The 18,817-nt window shown below is 44.0% G+C and overlaps 1 protein-coding gene across 2 annotated transcripts; it reads left to right on the top strand.

The window, feature by feature from the left end:
• Positions 1–499: 499 nt before the first annotated feature.
• LOC121536967 (dnaJ homolog subfamily C member 10) lies at positions 500–18,092 on the top strand. 2 transcript variants are annotated; one of them, XM_041844655.2, is made up of 22 exons: positions 500–654; positions 1,147–1,503; positions 1,867–2,035; positions 2,198–2,248; positions 2,358–2,440; positions 2,657–2,788; positions 3,308–3,479; positions 3,962–4,005; positions 4,103–4,234; positions 4,460–4,549; positions 4,852–4,962; positions 5,086–5,200; positions 5,414–5,541; positions 5,775–5,891; positions 12,445–12,546; positions 12,753–12,908; positions 13,599–13,732; positions 13,904–13,957; positions 14,086–14,233; positions 14,943–15,065; positions 16,598–16,714; positions 17,097–18,092. In XM_041844655.2, the coding sequence occupies exons 2-22, from the start codon at positions 1,270–1,272 to the stop codon at positions 17,106–17,108; spliced, it is 2,424 nt and encodes an 807-aa protein (XP_041700589.2). In that variant the 5' UTR covers positions 500–654; positions 1,147–1,269; the 3' UTR covers positions 17,109–18,092. The 2 variants fall into 2 exon arrangements, with proteins under 2 accessions (XP_041700589.2, XP_041700590.2); XM_041844656.2 differs by lacking the exons at positions 12,445–12,546; positions 12,753–12,908.
• The last annotated feature ends 725 nt before the right edge of the window (positions 18,093–18,817 follow it).

Below are 18,817 nucleotides of genomic sequence, written 5' to 3'. Positions count from 1 at the left end.
ACTGATCATGTCTTTGTCAGTGGGCAAACATACAACATCAGCAGGGGGATCAAATACTTTTTTCCCTCACTGTAGGTAGGTCCGGCCGGCCATAATTTACACAGACCCACCGTGGACCTTCGTGTGAAAAGGGGTTCCATGGTCTATTTTGTCAACGAGTTCAATGTGTTCCAAATACTTGTGATAACCAGATGATCCCAATAATTTAGGTAGCCTAGTAAACGATGCCCCCTCTGGTATGTTCTATTTTGCGAACTGTCTGGGACTCGTTGTTGTTTCCCTGTTTACTACTCAAAGATATTTTACTTATTAAGTCAAAGACGAAATTAACTGCAATACACTGGTCTCAAATATATTAGCATAACTAGGCTACACAGAACCATTGCGGACCCTGTAAAATGAGAGGCTTTTTCAGCGTATTAACACGAGTCCCAGTCCAACATGGCTTGCTCTGCCCTCTGGGGCGTGGCTTACGGAGCGCTCTCTGAAATTAGCGCTCGTATAGTCGTATTCCACCGGATCGAGTTATCTCATCACACCCGGAGTCGCTAGGTCGTACATGGGTCATGCCTAGATGGAATACCGTTTATGTCAAATTGACGTCAAAAGTTGAAAACCCGGATAAGAAGTGTGCCAACAAGTGACTCTGTCAAGGTAACGTTGCAAGATTTCAGGGTATATGCATTTAGCGGCTTCTTTTTTGTGTAGAGAAAATATCTGATCCAAATGATGAGGTAGCTAGCTAGCGACAAAACGTTAACTTACTTGAGATATAACTACTAGCTAGCTAGCCCTGATTCTCAATTCTCAATACTTGGACCTTAAGGAGTAGCGCTTAGTACATATTGGGCTACTAAGTTAGCTAGCTAGCCTGGTCTCTGTACACTGAAATAGCTAGCTAGCCTTGTAGCTTGTGAAGAAGTAATTGATGCAAGATCCTTGCCAAATTATGATCGTATGATCTTGCATCTCTGCAAAGAAACACTGATCTGAATTACATGTAAAGTGTTACAATTGTGTTCATAGTTAGCTTAATTTGCCTTACCTTGTTAACTTGGCCAATTATGTCACCATTCAATCATGTCTCTAGTAGAGGTCACGATCTGAGAAATCACTTTGTAATTATTTCGATCTTTCTTTACACAGGCAGACGTCAGAACATTCTAGGGTTGTTTCTCCTACCTAGGATGAGGTGTGTGACACTAACAACTTCAGAGATCCAGCACTGAAACGTGTTACACTGTGTGTTTACTGAGGAGACAGGTGGCCATGGAATCTCTACCACCAGCAAAATCAAAACTAGCCTGTCAAGTTCAGAATCCAGGGCAGATGCCTTGGAGCAGAATTTTGCTGGGTTCCCTGCTTGTCTTCAGTTGCCTGGTAGCTTCTGTGTCCTCTGAGGATTACTATAAGTTACTAAAGGTGTCCAGAGAAGCCACAACCAGAGAAATACGGCAAGCCTTCAAAAAGCTGGCTCTGACCATGCACCCAGATAAAAACCCAGTGAGTAGTCTTCCCTATATTAGATGTTCAAATCAGTTTATTGGTCACGTATACAGATTTGCAGATGTAATCGAAGGTGCAGTGAAATGTTAGCTCCAACAGTGCATTAATGTTACAATACACACAATCCCATTTTTTTTTACATAAAAAAAATTATATATATACTTTTGCAACATTTATCATAGACTATACCATAAATATATCACAAAATACTGGTGATTTCCTAGCCTGGTCCCAGATCTGTTTGTGCTGTCTTTCCAACTCCTATGGTCATTGTCATGCCAAAACAGCACAAACCCATCTGGGACCAGGCTAGTGATTTTCCACGAAGTCCAGAACTTGATTTATGTTCTCATTTCCCAGCATGATGAAACTGCGCACGACAAGTTCCTGAAGGTAACCCGGGCATATGAAGTTCTGAAGGATGACAATCTGAGGAAGAAGTATGACAAGTATGGAGAGAAGGGTCTGCAGGACGAGCAGCAGGGAGGAGGACGATATGAGAGCTGGAACTACTATAGAAATGAATTTGGTAAATCGTTTTTAAAGTAGTCTAAGATTGTGAAATGCAAACATTGACAAGACATATGAAGAAAAGTCATTGATAGGCTACAGCTAACGACATGCAACATTTTCAGTCATTTCCTTTGGGAAGTTGGTGTGACTTATCATACTCTTGTCTTTTTTTCTGCAGGTATCTACGATGATGACATAGAGATTGTCACTTTAGATAGGGGAGACTTCGGTAAGTGATGTCACACTATTCCAAACCTTCAGAGCCAACTTTCCTTGTGGTATGTTTGGTTGTTGTGGTACATTTTGTTGTGATACTGACTGGATATTTACTACCATAGATGCAGCAGTGAACTCTGGGGAACTCTGGTTTGTCAACTTCTACTTCCCTCGTTGTCATCACTGTCATGAGCTGGCTCCCACGGTAATACTTTCCTCACTCACTCTAAAGGTGCAATCTGCAATATTTACAGCTATTCATTGGTTGTTTCATATACTTAATTAGCATCCGTTGAACAGTAGTAAATATTGCAGATTGTACCTTTTTTGTAAATTATTTTATTCATCCTTTGATAATTGTTATCTATGTTTAATATTTCAACATTATGTTATGTTACTTATTGTGTTTGTGTGTCCGCAGTGGAGGGAGTTTGCTAAGGAGATGGATGGAGTGATCAGGATAGGAGCAGTGAACTGCGGAGACAACAACAGACTGTGTCGCAGCAAAGGCATCAACAGCTACCCCAGCCTCTACATTTACAAAGCTGGAATGGTAGGAGGAACATCACTGCTTCCTTTAGGATGGCTCTGTCATGCATCACTTAGCCTGGTTAAACCAGACTGAATGCTGCGCTCACCATTGTTTTGGCGAATCATTCAATCTGGTTTAACCTCTAAACGTGGAGGGGGGTTCTACTAAGCTAACATGGAATTGTTTTAAGATGGTCATACCATGGATCATTTAGCTATTTGATTTAGAATTTTAGGACCCCTGTATGTATCAAAAAATACAAAAATATTAGATAAAATATTGAATTTGGCCTTTACTGCTGTAGCCCATAGAAACGCATTGAATAACACATTCATAAATAGCAAAACAGACATTTAGCTCAGGAAATATTGTTGTTTTTTTGGACACATTCTTTTTGTAAACGTTTTTTTTGTTTATTATGTTACTTAGATTGACAGACGGGTGCGTCAATAGACTCTTAAGGTGGTTTAACCAGGCTACATATCACTGATCATGGTGTTAGGAACAACACTAAAACTGACCTTTTCTGTCTTCTAATAGAATCCAGAGAAATACTTTGGAGATAGGTGCAAGGAGAGTTTGACTAAGTTTGGCATGCAGTTTGTGATGAGCGGAGTTACAGAGCTGTGGCAAGGCAACGTCTTCACTGAGATTGAGGCAGCGTTTTCATCTGGAGTTGGATGGCTGATCACCTTCTGTTCTGACTCAGGAGGTAAGACGGGCTATTAAAGGGAAACTTCGGGATTTTGGCAATGTCTACTTCCCCAGAGTCAGATGAACTTGTGGATACCATTTTTATGTCTCTGTGCAGTTTGAGGGAATTTGCTTACTAGCGTTAGCGCAATTGCTAACTAGCGTTAGTGCAATGACTGGAAGTCTATGGGAACAGATAGCTGTTCCCATAGACTTCCAGTCATTGCACTAACTCTAGTTAGCATTGGCTCGCAAAACTGCCTCTAACTTTCTTCAAACTGGACACAGAGACATAAAAATGGTATCCATGAGTTAATCTGACTGAAGTAGATAAATAGCCTCATTGCAACCCTTTAAGGGTAATGTTGAGATGATTTGTCATGTTTACAAATTAAGAGACTCCTAGTCGGAATTGGTGAAACCAGTATCTCACAAATGAACTTGGTATGACTGCTTTTCTATATAGTTAAAAATACTGTCTGTTTTGATATCTTTTCATAGACTGTCTAGAGTCACAGACGAGGCACAAATTAGCAGGAATGTTGGTAAGTCCTCATTAAACCCATGCTGTATGCTTACCTTCCCATGAACATACTTTGTTATTTTGACTGATTATGTCTCCTCCTCTCGTGTCCTCATCAGGAGGGTTTAGTGAACGTGGGCTGGATGGACTGCTCTACACAGGCTGAGTTGTGTGACAGCTTTGAGGTGACCACCAGCACAACAGCCTTCTTCCCTCCCGGCAGTTCACTGAAGAGCAAGGGCAGCGTGCTGGTAAGAGAGGCCCATAGTTTTGTTTGCGCACAGTAAAAACAAAAGCAAGTACAATATGAAATGTATTTGTAGGTGAGATAGAGAAACCTAGGAGGGTTTATGAAGAATCCTCACCATACATCGCTAAGATAATTTATAAAAATGTTCTATCGAGATGCTATGATCGAATCGTAACGGTTGTGAAAGCACAGTTTTACAACAAACACATTGGTTTTATCATAACAGTTTCTGCAGAGTTTGGACACCAGAGAGATCTATGGAGAGGTGATGCAGCATCTGCCTGACCTGGAGGCTCTTACTAAGGACACCTTTAAGGTACAGTAATAATAACCCAACAATAAATCTAATGTACAGTAAAAATCGTCGGTGGGGGGTGGGGGTTAGTTCTTAGCACAGCGTCTGCTATGGCAGCATCTGCTATGGCTGCTATGGCCTGTTTCCTCATTTTTTGTATTAATAGGCCTACCTACTAATGGTAGCCGCAGATATTTGATATGAAATCGTCTATTGTCTGACATGATTTCAGTTGGGAACACACCTGTAGTGGTGAAGCTGAAATATTTAGGAAAAATACAGTTATTCTGTTGTGTTCTATTCTGTTATACATATGTCTCTAGAGTAAACTGGCCCATCATCGGTGGCTGGTCAGTTTTTACTTTGGACAGAAGACCATAGAGTCTCATGAGTATAAGAAGCTCAATGCTTTTCTGAAGGGGGCCCACATACAGGTAAGGTGTAGCTTGGAATCTACACTGAATATTGCTCTATATCGTTTCACTATTGATTCACGGCACTGTTTCAGTCTGGATACTTTCTGTTTAAAACGGACAGTACTTTGTGCTTTTTCTCAGGTGGGAAAGGTGGACTGCCTTACTGAGTCAGAATTGTGTGGCTCCTTCTACATTCAAAAGCCCTGCATCGCGGTCTTTAAAGGCCTTGGGATTCATGACTTTGAGATACACCATGGTAAGTCCACGTCTTATTCAAACACAGGAGTTTTGTATTTGTTTTTTAATTCACTCTGCGTACCTTTTCACTTGTTGTTGTACAGTATATACATATGCACATTTTATGGATTCATTTATTGTGTTTTTTATCATGAGTGCTTGCTGAGTAAGATTTCCAATGTATTCATTATAAATGGCAAATAAACTTGCAACACTGTTTCGGCTCTTCCAGGGAAGGATGTGCTGTATAACATTGTAGCATTTGCTAAGGAGAGTGTCAGCGCCCATGTCACCACTCTGAGACCAGAGGACTTCCCCAGTGATGGCAAGGAGCCCTGGATGGTTGACTTCTTTGCTCCTGTAAGTATCAGTCTAATGTTAGTGACTAATGCTTTACTTGCTTATCAATGTTCACAGTTGACTACATGTTTGAAAAGATAGGTGTGGCTATACTAAAATAATAATCCGTTGGTGACTAACATTAATCCCTGAAAGTAAACAGACATTGTTGTGTAAATTGGACTAGAGCCAGTTGATTTGGCAGAGACATTGGGTTTGGTCCATTAACAAATACTAACACTGTTTCCTTGTAGTGGTGTCCGCCCTGTCGTGCTCTCCTCCCTGAGCTGAGGAAAGCCTCGATCCAGTTGTTTGGTCAGATGAAGTTTGGAACACTGGACTGCACCGTGCACGAGGGCCTTTGCAGCGTGGTGAGTGTCTGGAGAACATACCAAAACCAAGAGATGTGGTATTCTTCTGTATATTTCACGATAGAGGCCTAGATGTATTGAGGAGCCAGCCATCTAAGAATGTCGCTCTAAAATTCCACAGTAAATAACTAGGCCCCAGAGTTTAACTAGGTCCCCAACTCCTGGCCCCACCCCATTTTGATATCTGAAAATTGTCACGACCCCAACCATGTGAAAAAAATTGTGGAATTAACAGCCAATGTTTACTTTTTTATTTGGGGCTATGGCAGTCAATTGAAAAGCATTCTAACAGTTTCTGATTGTCTTCTCAACTCACCGTCACATACTTTTAATGTGGGACTATGACAGTCGATTGCAAATTAGTCAGACATAATCTCTCTTCTCACCACCACTGAGATGGGTGTGCTTGATGCATGTCGTGCGCTCCTCATCTCTGCTGTCACATCCAACCTGGATCAATATTAGGTTTTAATGCAGATGAGAGCACTGAATCCAGCTTCACACAGATATGAGCTGGCGAAGGGTAGCCTACCATGAGTTTATGGTGCTTTCAAGACAACTGGGAACTCTGAAAAATACGAGGTCAAATCATGACGTCAGTGATCTTTAGGCCCGAGTTCCTTTGTTGGAATTCAGAGTTGGAGGACTGTTCAAATCGTTTCTTTTAGAGTTCCCAGTTGTCTTGAACGCACTGAAGTCGGAGATTTCCGAGTTCCCCGTTGTTTTGAACACGGCATTAATGCTCAGAGTGAGACGGCAGGTTATTCCCTTTGAGTCAGGAACCAAAACTCCTCCGTAGTGACCCGTGAATGCATTCGGTCACATGACAGCTCGATCAGCTGTTCGATTTCACTTACCGGCATGCCAACTGAGCCATGATCAGTCAAATGGATTGGGAAGTATGTCCCAAAGTGCTCTTCCAAGCATTGGAGGTGAGCGCTACTCCTTAAGGTCCAAGTACCTTGTTATTTTCAGAGGTAGACTGGTTCTGGCAGCCAAAACAGCCAAATACTCCATCTAAGTGTGACTCGATTCTCAATTGCGATACCGTTCTAGAAACATAAAGCCCTTTACTTTCATATCATTTAGATTAAGATTAACCACATTACAATGATTTTGAGATTTTGGAAATTCTCCCGCGACCCCATTTTCATATCAGGCGACCCCCTAGTTTGGGAACTGCTGCCTTACTCTATAACATAATCTCTCACTATAATGAAGGTATTGATCATGATGATGGTTTGTAATAATGGCGCCGGAGCGAATGACTGCCGTTTTTACAGGTTCCTGACCAATTGTGGCTTTTTATTTTTTTGTTGGGCCTAACTTTTTTTTTGTACATAATGTTTCGGCCATCGTTTCATATGACAAAAAACAGCTTCTGGACATCAAAATAGTGATTACTAAACTCGATTTCAATTAATCGGAGACGAAGGACAAAATGCTAATACCAGACTAGGCCCAAATCCCCGTCACTCAGCGGAGGCAGCGCTATAGAGGTTGGCTTGCGGGATATCTAACGAGACAGCGAGTGGATAAGTCGTCATTATCGTCCGTTCTATTGGCGAACGTGCAATCACTGGAAAATAAACTGGATGAGCGCCGTTCGAGACTATCCATTCAACGTGATCTGAACTGTAATATCCTATGTTTCACAGAGTCGTGGCTGAACAAGGACATGAAAATGTAAATCTAGCTGATTTTTCTGTAAATTGGCAGGACAGAACAGCTGCATCCGGTAAGCTGAGGGGAGGGGGGGGTGCCTCTTTGTCAACAACAGTTGGTGCACAATCTAATATTAAAGAAGTCTCGAGGGTTCTGCTCGGCTGAGTTAGAATACCTCATGATAAGCTATAGACCATACTATTTACCAAGAGAGTTTATCTATTTTTCGTAGCTGTCTATTTACCACCACAAGCAGATGCCGGCACTAAGACTGCACTCAGCAAGCAAACAAGAAAATGCTCACCCAGATGCGGCGCTTGTAGTGGCTGGGGATTTTAATGAAGAGAAACTCAAATCTGTTTTACCTAATTTCTCCTGTGCAACTAGACTCTAGTTACTAGAGGCAGAAAAACTCTAGATCACCTTTATTCAACACACAGAGACTCATACAAAGCTCTCCCTCGCCCCCATTTGGCAAACCTGACCATCACTCCATCCTCTTAATTCCTGCTTACAATCAAAAACTAAAACACGAAGTACCAGTGATGCGCTCAATACGGAAGTGGTCCGATAAAGCGGACGCTAACCTACAGGACTGTTTTGCTAGCACAGATTAGAATACACTATATGTATATGGACACCCTTTCAAATGAGTGGATTCAGCTATCTGAGCCACACCCGTTGCTGACAGGTGTATAAAATGGGGACCCAGCCTTGCAATCTCCATAGCCAAACATTGGCAGTAGAATGGCCTTACTGAAGAGCTCAGTGACTTTCAACGTGGCACCATCATAGGATGCCACCTTCTTCAAATTTCTGCCCTGCTAGAGCTGCCCCAGTCAACTGTAAGTGCTGTTATTATGAAGTGGAAACGTCTAGGAGCAACAACTGCTCAGCTGCGAAGTGGTAGGCCACACAAGCTCACAGAACGGGACCGCCGAGGGCTGCAGCGCGTAAAAATCGTCTGTCCTCGGTTGCAACACTCACTACTGAGTTCCAATCTGCCTCTGGAAGCAATGTCAGCAGAAGACCTGTTCGTTGGGAGCTTTATGAAATGGGTTCCCATGACCGAGCAGCCGCACACAAGCCGAAGATCACCATGCGCAATGCCAAGCGTCGGCTGGAGCGGTGTAAGACCATTGGACTCTGGAGCAGTGGAAACGTGTTCTCTGGCGTGAGGAATCACGCTTCACCATCTGGCAGTACGATGGAAAATCTGGGTTTGGCGGATGCCAGGAGTACGCTACCTGCCTGAATGCATAGTGCCAACTGTAAAGTGGTTGAGGAATAATGGTCTGGGGCTGTTTTTCATGGTTCAGGCCCCTTGGTTCCAGTGAAGGGAAATCTTAACGCTACAGCATACAATGACATTCTAGACGGTTCTGTGATTCCAACTTTGTGGCAACAGTTTTGGTGAAGGCCCTTTCCTGTTTCAGCATGACCCCGTGCACAAAGCGAGGTCCATACAGAAATGCTTTGTTGAGATCGGTGTGGAAGAACTTGACTGGCCTGCACAGAGCCCTGACCTCAACCCCATCGAACACCTTTGGGATGAATTGGAATGCCAACTGTGAGCCAGGCCTAATCGCCCAACATCAGTGCCCGACCTCACTAATGCTCTTGTGGCTGAATGGAAGCAAGTCCCCCAGGCAATGTTCCAACATCTAGTGGAAAGCCTTCCCAGAAGACTGGAGGCTGTTATAGTAGCAAAGGGGGGCCCAACTTCATATTAATGCCCATGATTTTGGAATGAGATGTTCGAACGAGCAGAAGTCCACATACTTTTGGTCATGTTGTGTATGTTCCGGGATTCATCCGATGGCATTGAGGAGTTTACCACCTCAATCCGGCTTCATTAATAAGTACATCGAAGACGTAGTCCCCACAGTGACCGTATTTACATATCCTAACCAGAAGCCATGGATTACAGGCAACATCCGCACTGCACTAAAGGCTAGAGCTGCCGCTTTCAAGGAGTGGGACACATCCGGACGCTTATAAGAAATCCTGCTACGCCCTCCAACAAACCATCAAACAGGCAAAGCGTCAACACAGGACTAAGGTCGAATCCTACTACACCGGCTCTGACGCTCGTCGGATGTGGCAGAGCTTGCAAACTATTACGGATTACAAAGGGAAACCCAGCCGTGAGCTGCGCAGTGACACAAGCCTACCCGACGAGCTAAATGCCTTCTATGCTCGCTTTGAGGCAAGCAACACTGAACCATGCATGAGAGCACTAGCTGTTCCGGATGACTGTGTGATCACGCTCTCTGTAGCCGAGGTGAGTAACCTGTTTTTTAAAAGGTCTTAACATTCACAAGGCCGCAGGGCCAGACGGATTACGAGTACGCGTACTCGGAGCATGCGCTGACCAGCTAGCAAGTGTCCTCACTGACATTTTCAACCTCTCCCTGACCCAGTCTGTAATACCCACGTTTCAAACAGACCACCATAGTCCCCGTGCCCAAGAACGCCAAGGTAACATGTCTAAATGAGTATCGCCCCGTATCACTTACATTTGTAGCTATGAAATGCTTTGAAAGGCTGGTCATGGCTCACATCAACACCCACCATCATTCCAGACACCCTGGACCCATTCCAATTTGCATACCGCCCCAACAGATCCCCACTCTATTGCACTCCATACTGCCCTTTCCCAACTGGACAAAAGGAACACCTACGTGAGAATGCTGTTCATTGACTACAGCTCAGCATTCAACGCCATAGTTCCCTCCAAGCTCATCACTAAGCTAAGGACCCTGGAATTAAACACATCCTTCTGCAATTGGATACTGGACTTTCTGAAGGGCTGCCCTCAGGTGGTTTGGGAAGGCAATAACACATCTGCCACGCTAACCCTTAACACCCGGGCCCCTCAGGGGAGCGTGCTTAGCCCCCACCTGTACTCCCTGTTCATCCACGTCTACGTGGCCCGACACGACTCCAACACCATCATAAAGTTTGCTGATCGTGGTAGGCCTGATCACCGATGACGATGATACAGCCTACAGGGAGGTGGTCAGAGACCTGGCAGTGTCATGCCAGGACGACAACCTCTCCCTCAACGTCAGCAAGACAAAAGAGCTGATCGTGGACTACAGGAAACAGAGGGCTGAGCACGCCCACATTCACATCAACAGGGCTGTAGTGGAGACGGTCGAGAGCTTCAAGTTCCTCGGTGTCCACATCACCTAAGGACCTGTCATGGTCCAAACACACCAACATAGTCATGAAGAGGGCACGACAATGCCTCTTCCTCCTGGTATAGAGGTCCTGGATGGCATGGGCCCTCAGATCCTTAAAGAGGGTAGTGCATACGGCCCAGTACATCACTGGGGCCGAGCTCCCTGCCATCCAGGACCTCTATACCATGCGGTGTCAGAGGAAGGCCCTAAAAATGGTCAAAGACTCCATCACCCAAGTCAGCCTGTTCTCTCTGCTACCGCACGGCAAGTGATACAGGCGCGCCAAGTCAGGGACCAAAAGGCTCATTAACAGCTTCTACCCCATAGCCATACGACTCCTGAACAGTTAATTAAACTGCTACCTGGACTTTCTGCCTTTCACCCCCTACCTACATGTACATATTACCTGACTCAATCACCCCAACTACCTCGTATCCCAGTACATTCACCCGGTACCGGTACTTCTTGTATATAGCCTCGTTATTGTTATTTTATTGTGTTACTATTTTATTTTTATCTAGTTTCTTACTTTCTAACTGCATTGTTGGGAAAGGGCTCATAAGTAAGCATTTCACGGTATAGTCTACACTTGTTGTATTCAGCGCATGTGACATAAAATGTGATTTTGATTTTGTGATTGAACTAAATAATATTTGTTTCATTCAATGGAGTTACCTTAGTATGACTCATACATATCTGCAAAGCATTTTATTTCTTACTGCTTTCCACTGGGCTGTATGGCATACAGGCGTAGTAGGGCTATCATTCCTCTCTGGCTGTGTCGTAGTAAGGCGTAGTAGGGCTATCATTCCTCTCTGGCTGTGTCGTAGTAAGGCGTAGTAGGGCTATCATTCCTCTCTGGCTGTGTCGTAGTAGGGCTATCATTCCTCTCTGGCTGTGTCGTAGTAAGGCGTAGTAGGGCTATCATTCCTCTCTGGCTGTGTCGTAGTAAGGCGTAGTAGGGCTATCTAGTGATTTTATATTTTCGATCCTGGTTACCGACGTTAATCCTTAGTCCGGTCTCTACGCTGCAGCCCTTCAGCCTCTAAGTGTGATAAAGTACAGATGACAGTCAGTGCTTTTACATTTTAGTAATTTAGCAGACGCTGTTATCCAGAGTGACTTACAGGAACAATTATGGTTAAGTGCCTTAGTCGAGGGCACATCGACAGATCTTTCACCTAGTCGACTTGGGGTATCCAACCAGCAGCCTTTTGGTTACTGGCCCAACGCTCATACCCACTAGGCTACCTGCAGCCCCTATTAGAGTGATGGGCTGTGGGAGCCCACTGCAGCGGAATCTGGTTAGGATAATTGAACAGTAAATGAGTGAGAGACGGCCGGGTATCGGCTTGTCCACCCACCACCACACCACCTACTGGGGATTAAAACCTGGGACTACTGCCCTCCAGAGAATATCTTCTATCTGCCTGACATGGATGTAATATTGAATCATTGGTCAAAATCAGTGGCAGCAATGCCAATTCAGTATCCACAGGGATGTGACTTCTCCTGATTTTAATCTGACATCCTCCATTCATATATTGGAACTGGCCTTTCCCCTAGCCAAACTCAAGATGTTCTGATCAGATCCCTGAGTATCAACCAAATTGTAAATGCGTTTCTGGTTTTGATGGATAACTCAAAGTAGCAGTAGCTACTACAGTAATTTAACGTATGTCCTATGTGCCTGTTTTCAGTATAATATCCATGCCTACCCGACCACGGTAATCTTTAACAAGTCCTCCATCCATGAGTACGAGGGCCATCACTCTGCTGATGGAATCCTGGAGTTCATACAGGTGAGAAGCTTACAATTAGCCTAGTTTGCAGTATGGTGCTGTCTCCTTGCGAGCCAGTGCTTATAGCGCCAGAGAGGTTTAAAACCAAGAGACTCAACATATGGTTACCGTACCACTCTCCAATTGACAATGGTTCTGAATTTCCAGCCCCTTTATACAATAGAGCCCCACTGTAGTGACTCCTCTGATTCTCCCCACTTTTCCAGGACTTGGTCAACCCTACAGTGGTGACCATGGACCCAGACAGCTTTGTAGAGCTGGTAAAGAGGAGGAAACACAACGAGACCTGGATGGTGGACTTCTATGCCCCGTGGTGTGGGCCCTGTCAGGCTTTGCTGCCTGAGTGGAGGAGGATGGCACGGGTAGGTACTGGTTCTTTAGGGCAGGAGGCCCTGGGCACTAGGTACTAGGCAGTAGGATGGTGGACTTTTATGCCCTGTGGTGTGGGCCCTGTCAGGCCTTGCTGCCTGAGTGGAGGAGGATGGTAGGGTAGTAGGCTGTAGAGAGTAGGTGTTAGGCAGTATGCTGGTAGACTTCTATGCTCCCTGGTGTGGGCCCTGCCAGGCCCTGCTGCCTGAGTGGAGAAGGGTGGCTTGGATAGCTGGTAAGTAGCAGGCAGTAGGTTGTAGGCTGGAGAGTAGGCTGTTGGCAGGAGGGAGTAGAGAGTAGGTACTAGGCAGTAGGTACTTAGGTAGAAGGATGGTAGACTTCTATGCTCCCTGGTGTGGCTGGGTGGACTGTAGGGGGTAGGGTAGTAGGCTGTAGCGAGTACTGGTATATCTGCCCTGCTGCCAGAGTGGAGGAGAATGGCACGGGTAGGCACAGCAACAGAGCTTCCACTGATGTGTTCTCTGGATATCGGGTGGCTTGAATCTAGCAAAGATATATATGGTATGAGCATTATCACATTTCATTCTAGGGTGGGTGGGTGTCATCAATAAATCCAACTAAATGCATTTGTCTCCAAGATTTTCTAAATGGTCGTCCACTCGAGCAAATAATTTGTATTCCTCCTGGTTTTCTGTCTGCTGATGTCTCTTCTGTCTCCTCAGGCGCTGAATGGTATGATAAAGGTGGGGACGGTGGACTGTCAGAAACACCACTCCTTCTGCCAGGGAGAGGGGGTCAGAGCCTACCCTGAGATACGCCTCTACCCTCAGAACGCCAACCGACGAGACGTATACCAGTATGTACCTTACTGTCCTTTCACAAGAGTTTCAGAAATGCTTGATTCAGACCCTAGTCTTACAGTTCCTATTTACATGTTGTACAGGTTGCACTAAGTTTACATGTTGTAAAGTTTACCTTAAGTTATGTTGTAAATAAATAAGAGTGCTGTTTTTATTTCTCTCACCAGGAGTTACAACGGCTGGCATCGAGACGCACACTCTCTCAAAGTCTGGGCTATGGGGTATGTTCTCTCCGCTGTGTTTCTTATGTTAGCCTGTCCTAGCCTTTTATCAATCACTATTAGAGGAATATTTGTATTTGATTTTGTATTCAACAGAAAGGAATTTATGCAGTCTGTCTTTGTCTTAGCACTCTCCCAAGAGCGTCAGTGGATCTGACTCCAGATGACTTCAGGAACAAGGTGATGGAAGGGAAGGATCACTGGGTGGTGGACTTCTATGCTCCGTGGTGTGGGCCATGCCAGCACTTTGCCCCAGAGTTCGAGGTCCTCGCTCGGGTAAGATATCCTCTCCACTCCCACCATCTCTCAAACACTTGTTTCTGGGCCCATTTTCATAAAGCGTCAGAGTAGGAGTGCTGATCTAGGATCAGGGCCCCCCCCTGTCCATGTAGGCTAATCATAATAATTATGATATAAATGGCTAAACTGATCTACTCTGAGACACTTCATGAATATGGCTCATATTCATGTTTATAATATGAGTCCATTGTTATTTTAATGTGAAGCGGCTGTGTTTCTATGGTAGAGCGAAGTTATTGTATCTGCATCTCTACTCATACTGTGCTTCCAGCGCTAGGCTGGTAACAGCTTAACAGTAACAGTGGAGTGCCTTGTGTGTCTTTGCTCTGAATAATGTAATGGTTCTGAAGTGTCTGAGTCACTGGGCGGCCATGTTATTTTCTGTGCCCAAATGGCACATTATTCACTATTTATAAAACAGGTAGTTTGGATGCTGATTGTTTGATAGCCGTTAGTTTTCACAATAATCCACGGGCTATGCCTGTTAACAGTTCCATTTGAATTATCACTGCACAGCCACTGAACAACCGCTGTCCCACAGCCCAGCCAGTCAGGCAATTCATACACTTTATCTCTACTGGGGAAAGAAACACCGGGCGGCTTTGGCCCTATGGGCCCTGGTCAAAATTTGTGCACTACAGGGAATAGGATGCCATTTTCTAATGCAGACTTTGTCTTTGTCTAGATGGTGAAAGGAAGCGTGAGGGCAGGGAAAGTAGACTGTCAGGCCCACTACCAGACCTGTCAATCAGCCGGCATCACAGCCTATCCCAGCGTCCGATTCTACCCACACCTGGTCACCAAGAAGGTAAGAGACTCCTGATTGGTAGTTTTTTATGTATTAGCTATTTATCCAGGTAAGTTATTGAGAAGATAACACATTATTGTACAATAACTTCACCAAGAGGGTGCAATGATACAAATAAGCTGCTATGATGAAAACAAACTGTATCTGACATCTTCCTGTCCTTGTTAGACTGGAAAACACGCTACAAGTTAGACATTTGATTACTATGTATCAGAAGTTCTAGTAGAAAGATATTCTTGTTAAACTGTATATTTATTTATTTAGTATTTTGCTTTGGGAACCTCTTGCCTAAAGTTGTTTACCATTTAGTAGAGGTCTTCATGGATCCACCTGTACCCTAATACCCGAGACCCAATCTGGGACCCGCGCAGGTCCGGATCAAGAATTCTAAATAATGTCATGGGTGTCTGGGTCAGATCTGATATGATTGTCACGGGTCTCGGGTATCTGTAATTTTAACTGACTTGTCCGGAAGGGCCCGTACATATCCGAACGCGACTGCTGCAGTAGAGTGAAATGTTATCATTTATGCTGCTGCTCTTGCTTTCACAAGAATGAAAGTTGTTGTTGGCTAATCATAAGTCATCAAAGCGACAATAGGCTACAGTCAGAGCCTCCATGTCTGGCAAAAGTTAGGAGATATCTAATCAATGGAAGATGGAATAAAAATGACGGAATTAAAACTTAAAGGAGAAGGATAGGCTACAACGACCAAGAGACCAGTGGAGGCTGCTGAGGGGAGGACGGCTCATAAAAATGGCTGGAATGGAGTCAATGGAGTGGTATCAACCACAAGGAAACCACGTCTTTGTGTTTGATACCATTCCATTGACTCCATTCCAGCCATTATTATGAGCCGTCCTCCCCTCAGCAGCCTCCACTGCAAGAGACAACAGGTTGGCTGCTACTTAATATTCTGAATGGAGTTGTTGTTATTTGTAACTGTAGGATGAGAAAGCGCATTCACTGCAGCTTCAATTAGCCTAGCTAGTTAAAATTAGCAAGCTTCTCCCGGTATGATGCAGTGAAGATGGGTACTATGTCATCCTATTTGATGATACATTTTGTAGCTATGGCAGCTATTAGTCTACTTTAGCACGAGTCGGCTTGGTTGATTGCTGTCTCTCCCTCCCTGCTCACAGTATGGCCCCTCCCCCGCCTGCTAGAGCAGCACCCCTCTCCCTCCTCTCGCTTGATCAGCTCCAGTTAATAAAGTAGCGTAAAAAAGTACTTTTCTGCTGCTTCCCTCAATCTGATCGGACCGGGTCTGGATCCAACCAGGTCTATACGGAACGGGTCTAGTTGTCCTTGGGTCAGTTCGGAACGGGTCTCTATATATAAAAAAAAAAAGTCAATTTCGGAATGGGTCCAACTGTTTGGACCCGAGAATAACTCTACCTCAGAGCACTGTTCCCCTTACTAATCCCTCCTCTCCGTCTCCATCCCGCCATCCCTCCCTCCATTATCCTTTCATCTATCCCTCTATCCACCCATCCCTCCGTCCCTCTATCATACCTCCTTCTGTCCCCCAGCGTGACCAGGGAGGGGAGCACGTCAACAGCCGGGATGCTACTAACATTGCCGACCTCCTCCGTCAGAGGCTCCAGCAGCTATCTCCATGGTTACATGGCAAGGCCGCCAACTTCAAGGTAAGCTTCTTACGCGGTTCAGCAACTCTGCAATCACCATGTTGCTTTTTAATCTTAGCTACCTCTTGCTTTTTGCAGTCGAGCAGAATTATATTATTCTCTGGCATAGACTTTTAAGTGAGAGTTTGGCTTCTGGCTTCTGGATTTACTGGCTTAACTAATTCAGCCAAGACGACTGCTAATAGTCTGACTGAAGTGATTGTGGATTGTGTTGGCTCAGAATATCGAAGTATCAAACTGAAATATGAGATATTTTATCAACCTCACTTTGTCGCAGTACATCCGTGAATGTTCACCACCGCAATTGTAATCCAAATGGATCATGTTGTAATATTTGAATAGCATGTTAAAACGATGAACTTTTCGTTCTTTCTTTCTGCAGGATGAATTGTGAGTTCAAGAGGGTCGATTAGGAAGATCCAAGATTCACTGAGATGCTTTTCCTTAAGGGAAATGTAAACAAAGAACAGTCAAACCCACACACAGTTAACAAACAAATTGAGAAGAGAGGATTACTGCCAAAGAACATTAGCAAAGTAGACGTTATCGAACGGTTACGTCAGTATTGTCGGTCTGTCAAAACTGATTCAACGATTCAGAAAGACTGACTCACTGTCCTGTCGTAAGTTTGACTAGTTATATAGGTGGAGTGTGTCCATACGGTAGGTGTTGACCTGCCTGGTATCTGAATGTACTGTCTGATGTAGGTTGGGGACAATATATTTTATGTTTATTTATGATGATACAAAATGGCAGTTTCAGTTTATAATGGGCTTGCCAAATTCAATGCCACTCGTGTTGATTCAACTTGAACCATTTGAGTGTCGCGAACAGTGTTTTATTCATTCTGTGAAGTGACCACACTGTACTGAATGTGGTGGTGGTATAATGATAATGGTGTTTGTCTGCTTAAAGTAGCCTAATTGTTCAGTATGCAACAGTATCACAAACACACACACACACACACACACACACACACACACACAGTTTAGAAAAAGGAACCCTGGACACTAAAAACAATTAACAGGAAATATGTTGCCAATACCCTCCACATCATTAATTTATCTGTTACGGTTTGCCATCACTGAAGTGTCGATGGGAATAATTTGATTAGTTGTGGGATGATGCAGTCTTGCAAAAGTTTACTGTCATATTATAAATGTGGGAAAGATATCACAGTTCTATATCATGTCCTTGTAGTCTGGTATTTTCAACTCAAAATACTATCCTTGGATGATGTTTGATAATAACTTATGTGGGAACTTGTGGTCTTGAAAATGTTGATCGTGTCCCCTTTAAGACAGTCCTTCTCTTTTCCTTTTCAAGTTGTTTTGCACAGACCCTTGTATGGAATAAATGTCATGTTTTTTAAACATTCTTCCATTTTTTGTTGAATGGCATTTTGACTCTGTATCAGTTCCCCAAATATCCACTAGATGGCAGCAGAACAGTGGTATTCTCATGCTTCGCTCAGGTTTCAAGTTTTAATGTCACATGCAGAAGTACAGTGAAATGCCTTTCTTGCTAGCTCTAACCCCAACAATGCAGTAATGAATAACAATGTAATACTAAAAATAAGAAAATGATAAAGTGAATAAGCATACTAAATACAGGGTCAGTTCCAGTACCAAATTTACAATGTGCAGGGATACTGGATCAATAGAGGTAGATTTCAAATGTAATTTGTCACATGTGCTGAATACAACAGATGTAGACCTTACAGTGAAATGCTTTCTTACAAGCCCTTAACCAACAATGCAGTTCAATAAATAGTTCAGAAAATAATTACTAAATAAAGTAAAAAATAAAAAGTAACACAATAAAATAACAATACCAAGGTTCTATACAGGGAGTACCGGTACCAAGTCAATGTGCGGGGGTACAGGTTAGTCAAGGTAGTTTGTACATGTAGTTAGGGGTAAAGTGATAGATAAAAAAACAGCGAGCAGCAGCAGTGTAAAATCAAATGGGGGGTTAATGTAAATAGTCCGGGTGGCCATTTGATTAATTGTTCAGCAGTCTTATGGCTTGGGGGTAGAAGCTGTTATGGAGACTTTTGGACCTAGACTTGGCGCTCCGGCACCGCTTGCCGTGCGGTAGCAG

This window comes from Coregonus clupeaformis, chromosome 23, assembly GCF_020615455.1.
Source record: "Coregonus clupeaformis isolate EN_2021a chromosome 23, ASM2061545v1, whole genome shotgun sequence".
Classification (NCBI taxonomy): Eukaryota; Metazoa; Chordata; class Actinopteri; order Salmoniformes; family Salmonidae; genus Coregonus; species Coregonus clupeaformis.
Note: the sequence above shows the minus strand (reverse complement) of the source record. Positions and strands in the feature narration are given on the sequence as shown.

Coding starts and splice junctions, on each gene's coding strand:
- LOC121536967 (XM_041844655.2), top strand. CDS start 1,270: ATGGAATCTCTACCACCAGCAAAATCAAAACTAGCCTGTCAAGTTCAG. Junction 13,733..13,903: donor AACCGACGAGACGTATACCA/GTATGTACCTTA, acceptor TTCTCTCACCAG/GAGTTACAACGGCTGGCATC. Junction 15,066..16,597: donor CACACCTGGTCACCAAGAAG/GTAAGAGACTCC, acceptor TCTGTCCCCCAG/CGTGACCAGGGAGGGGAGCA.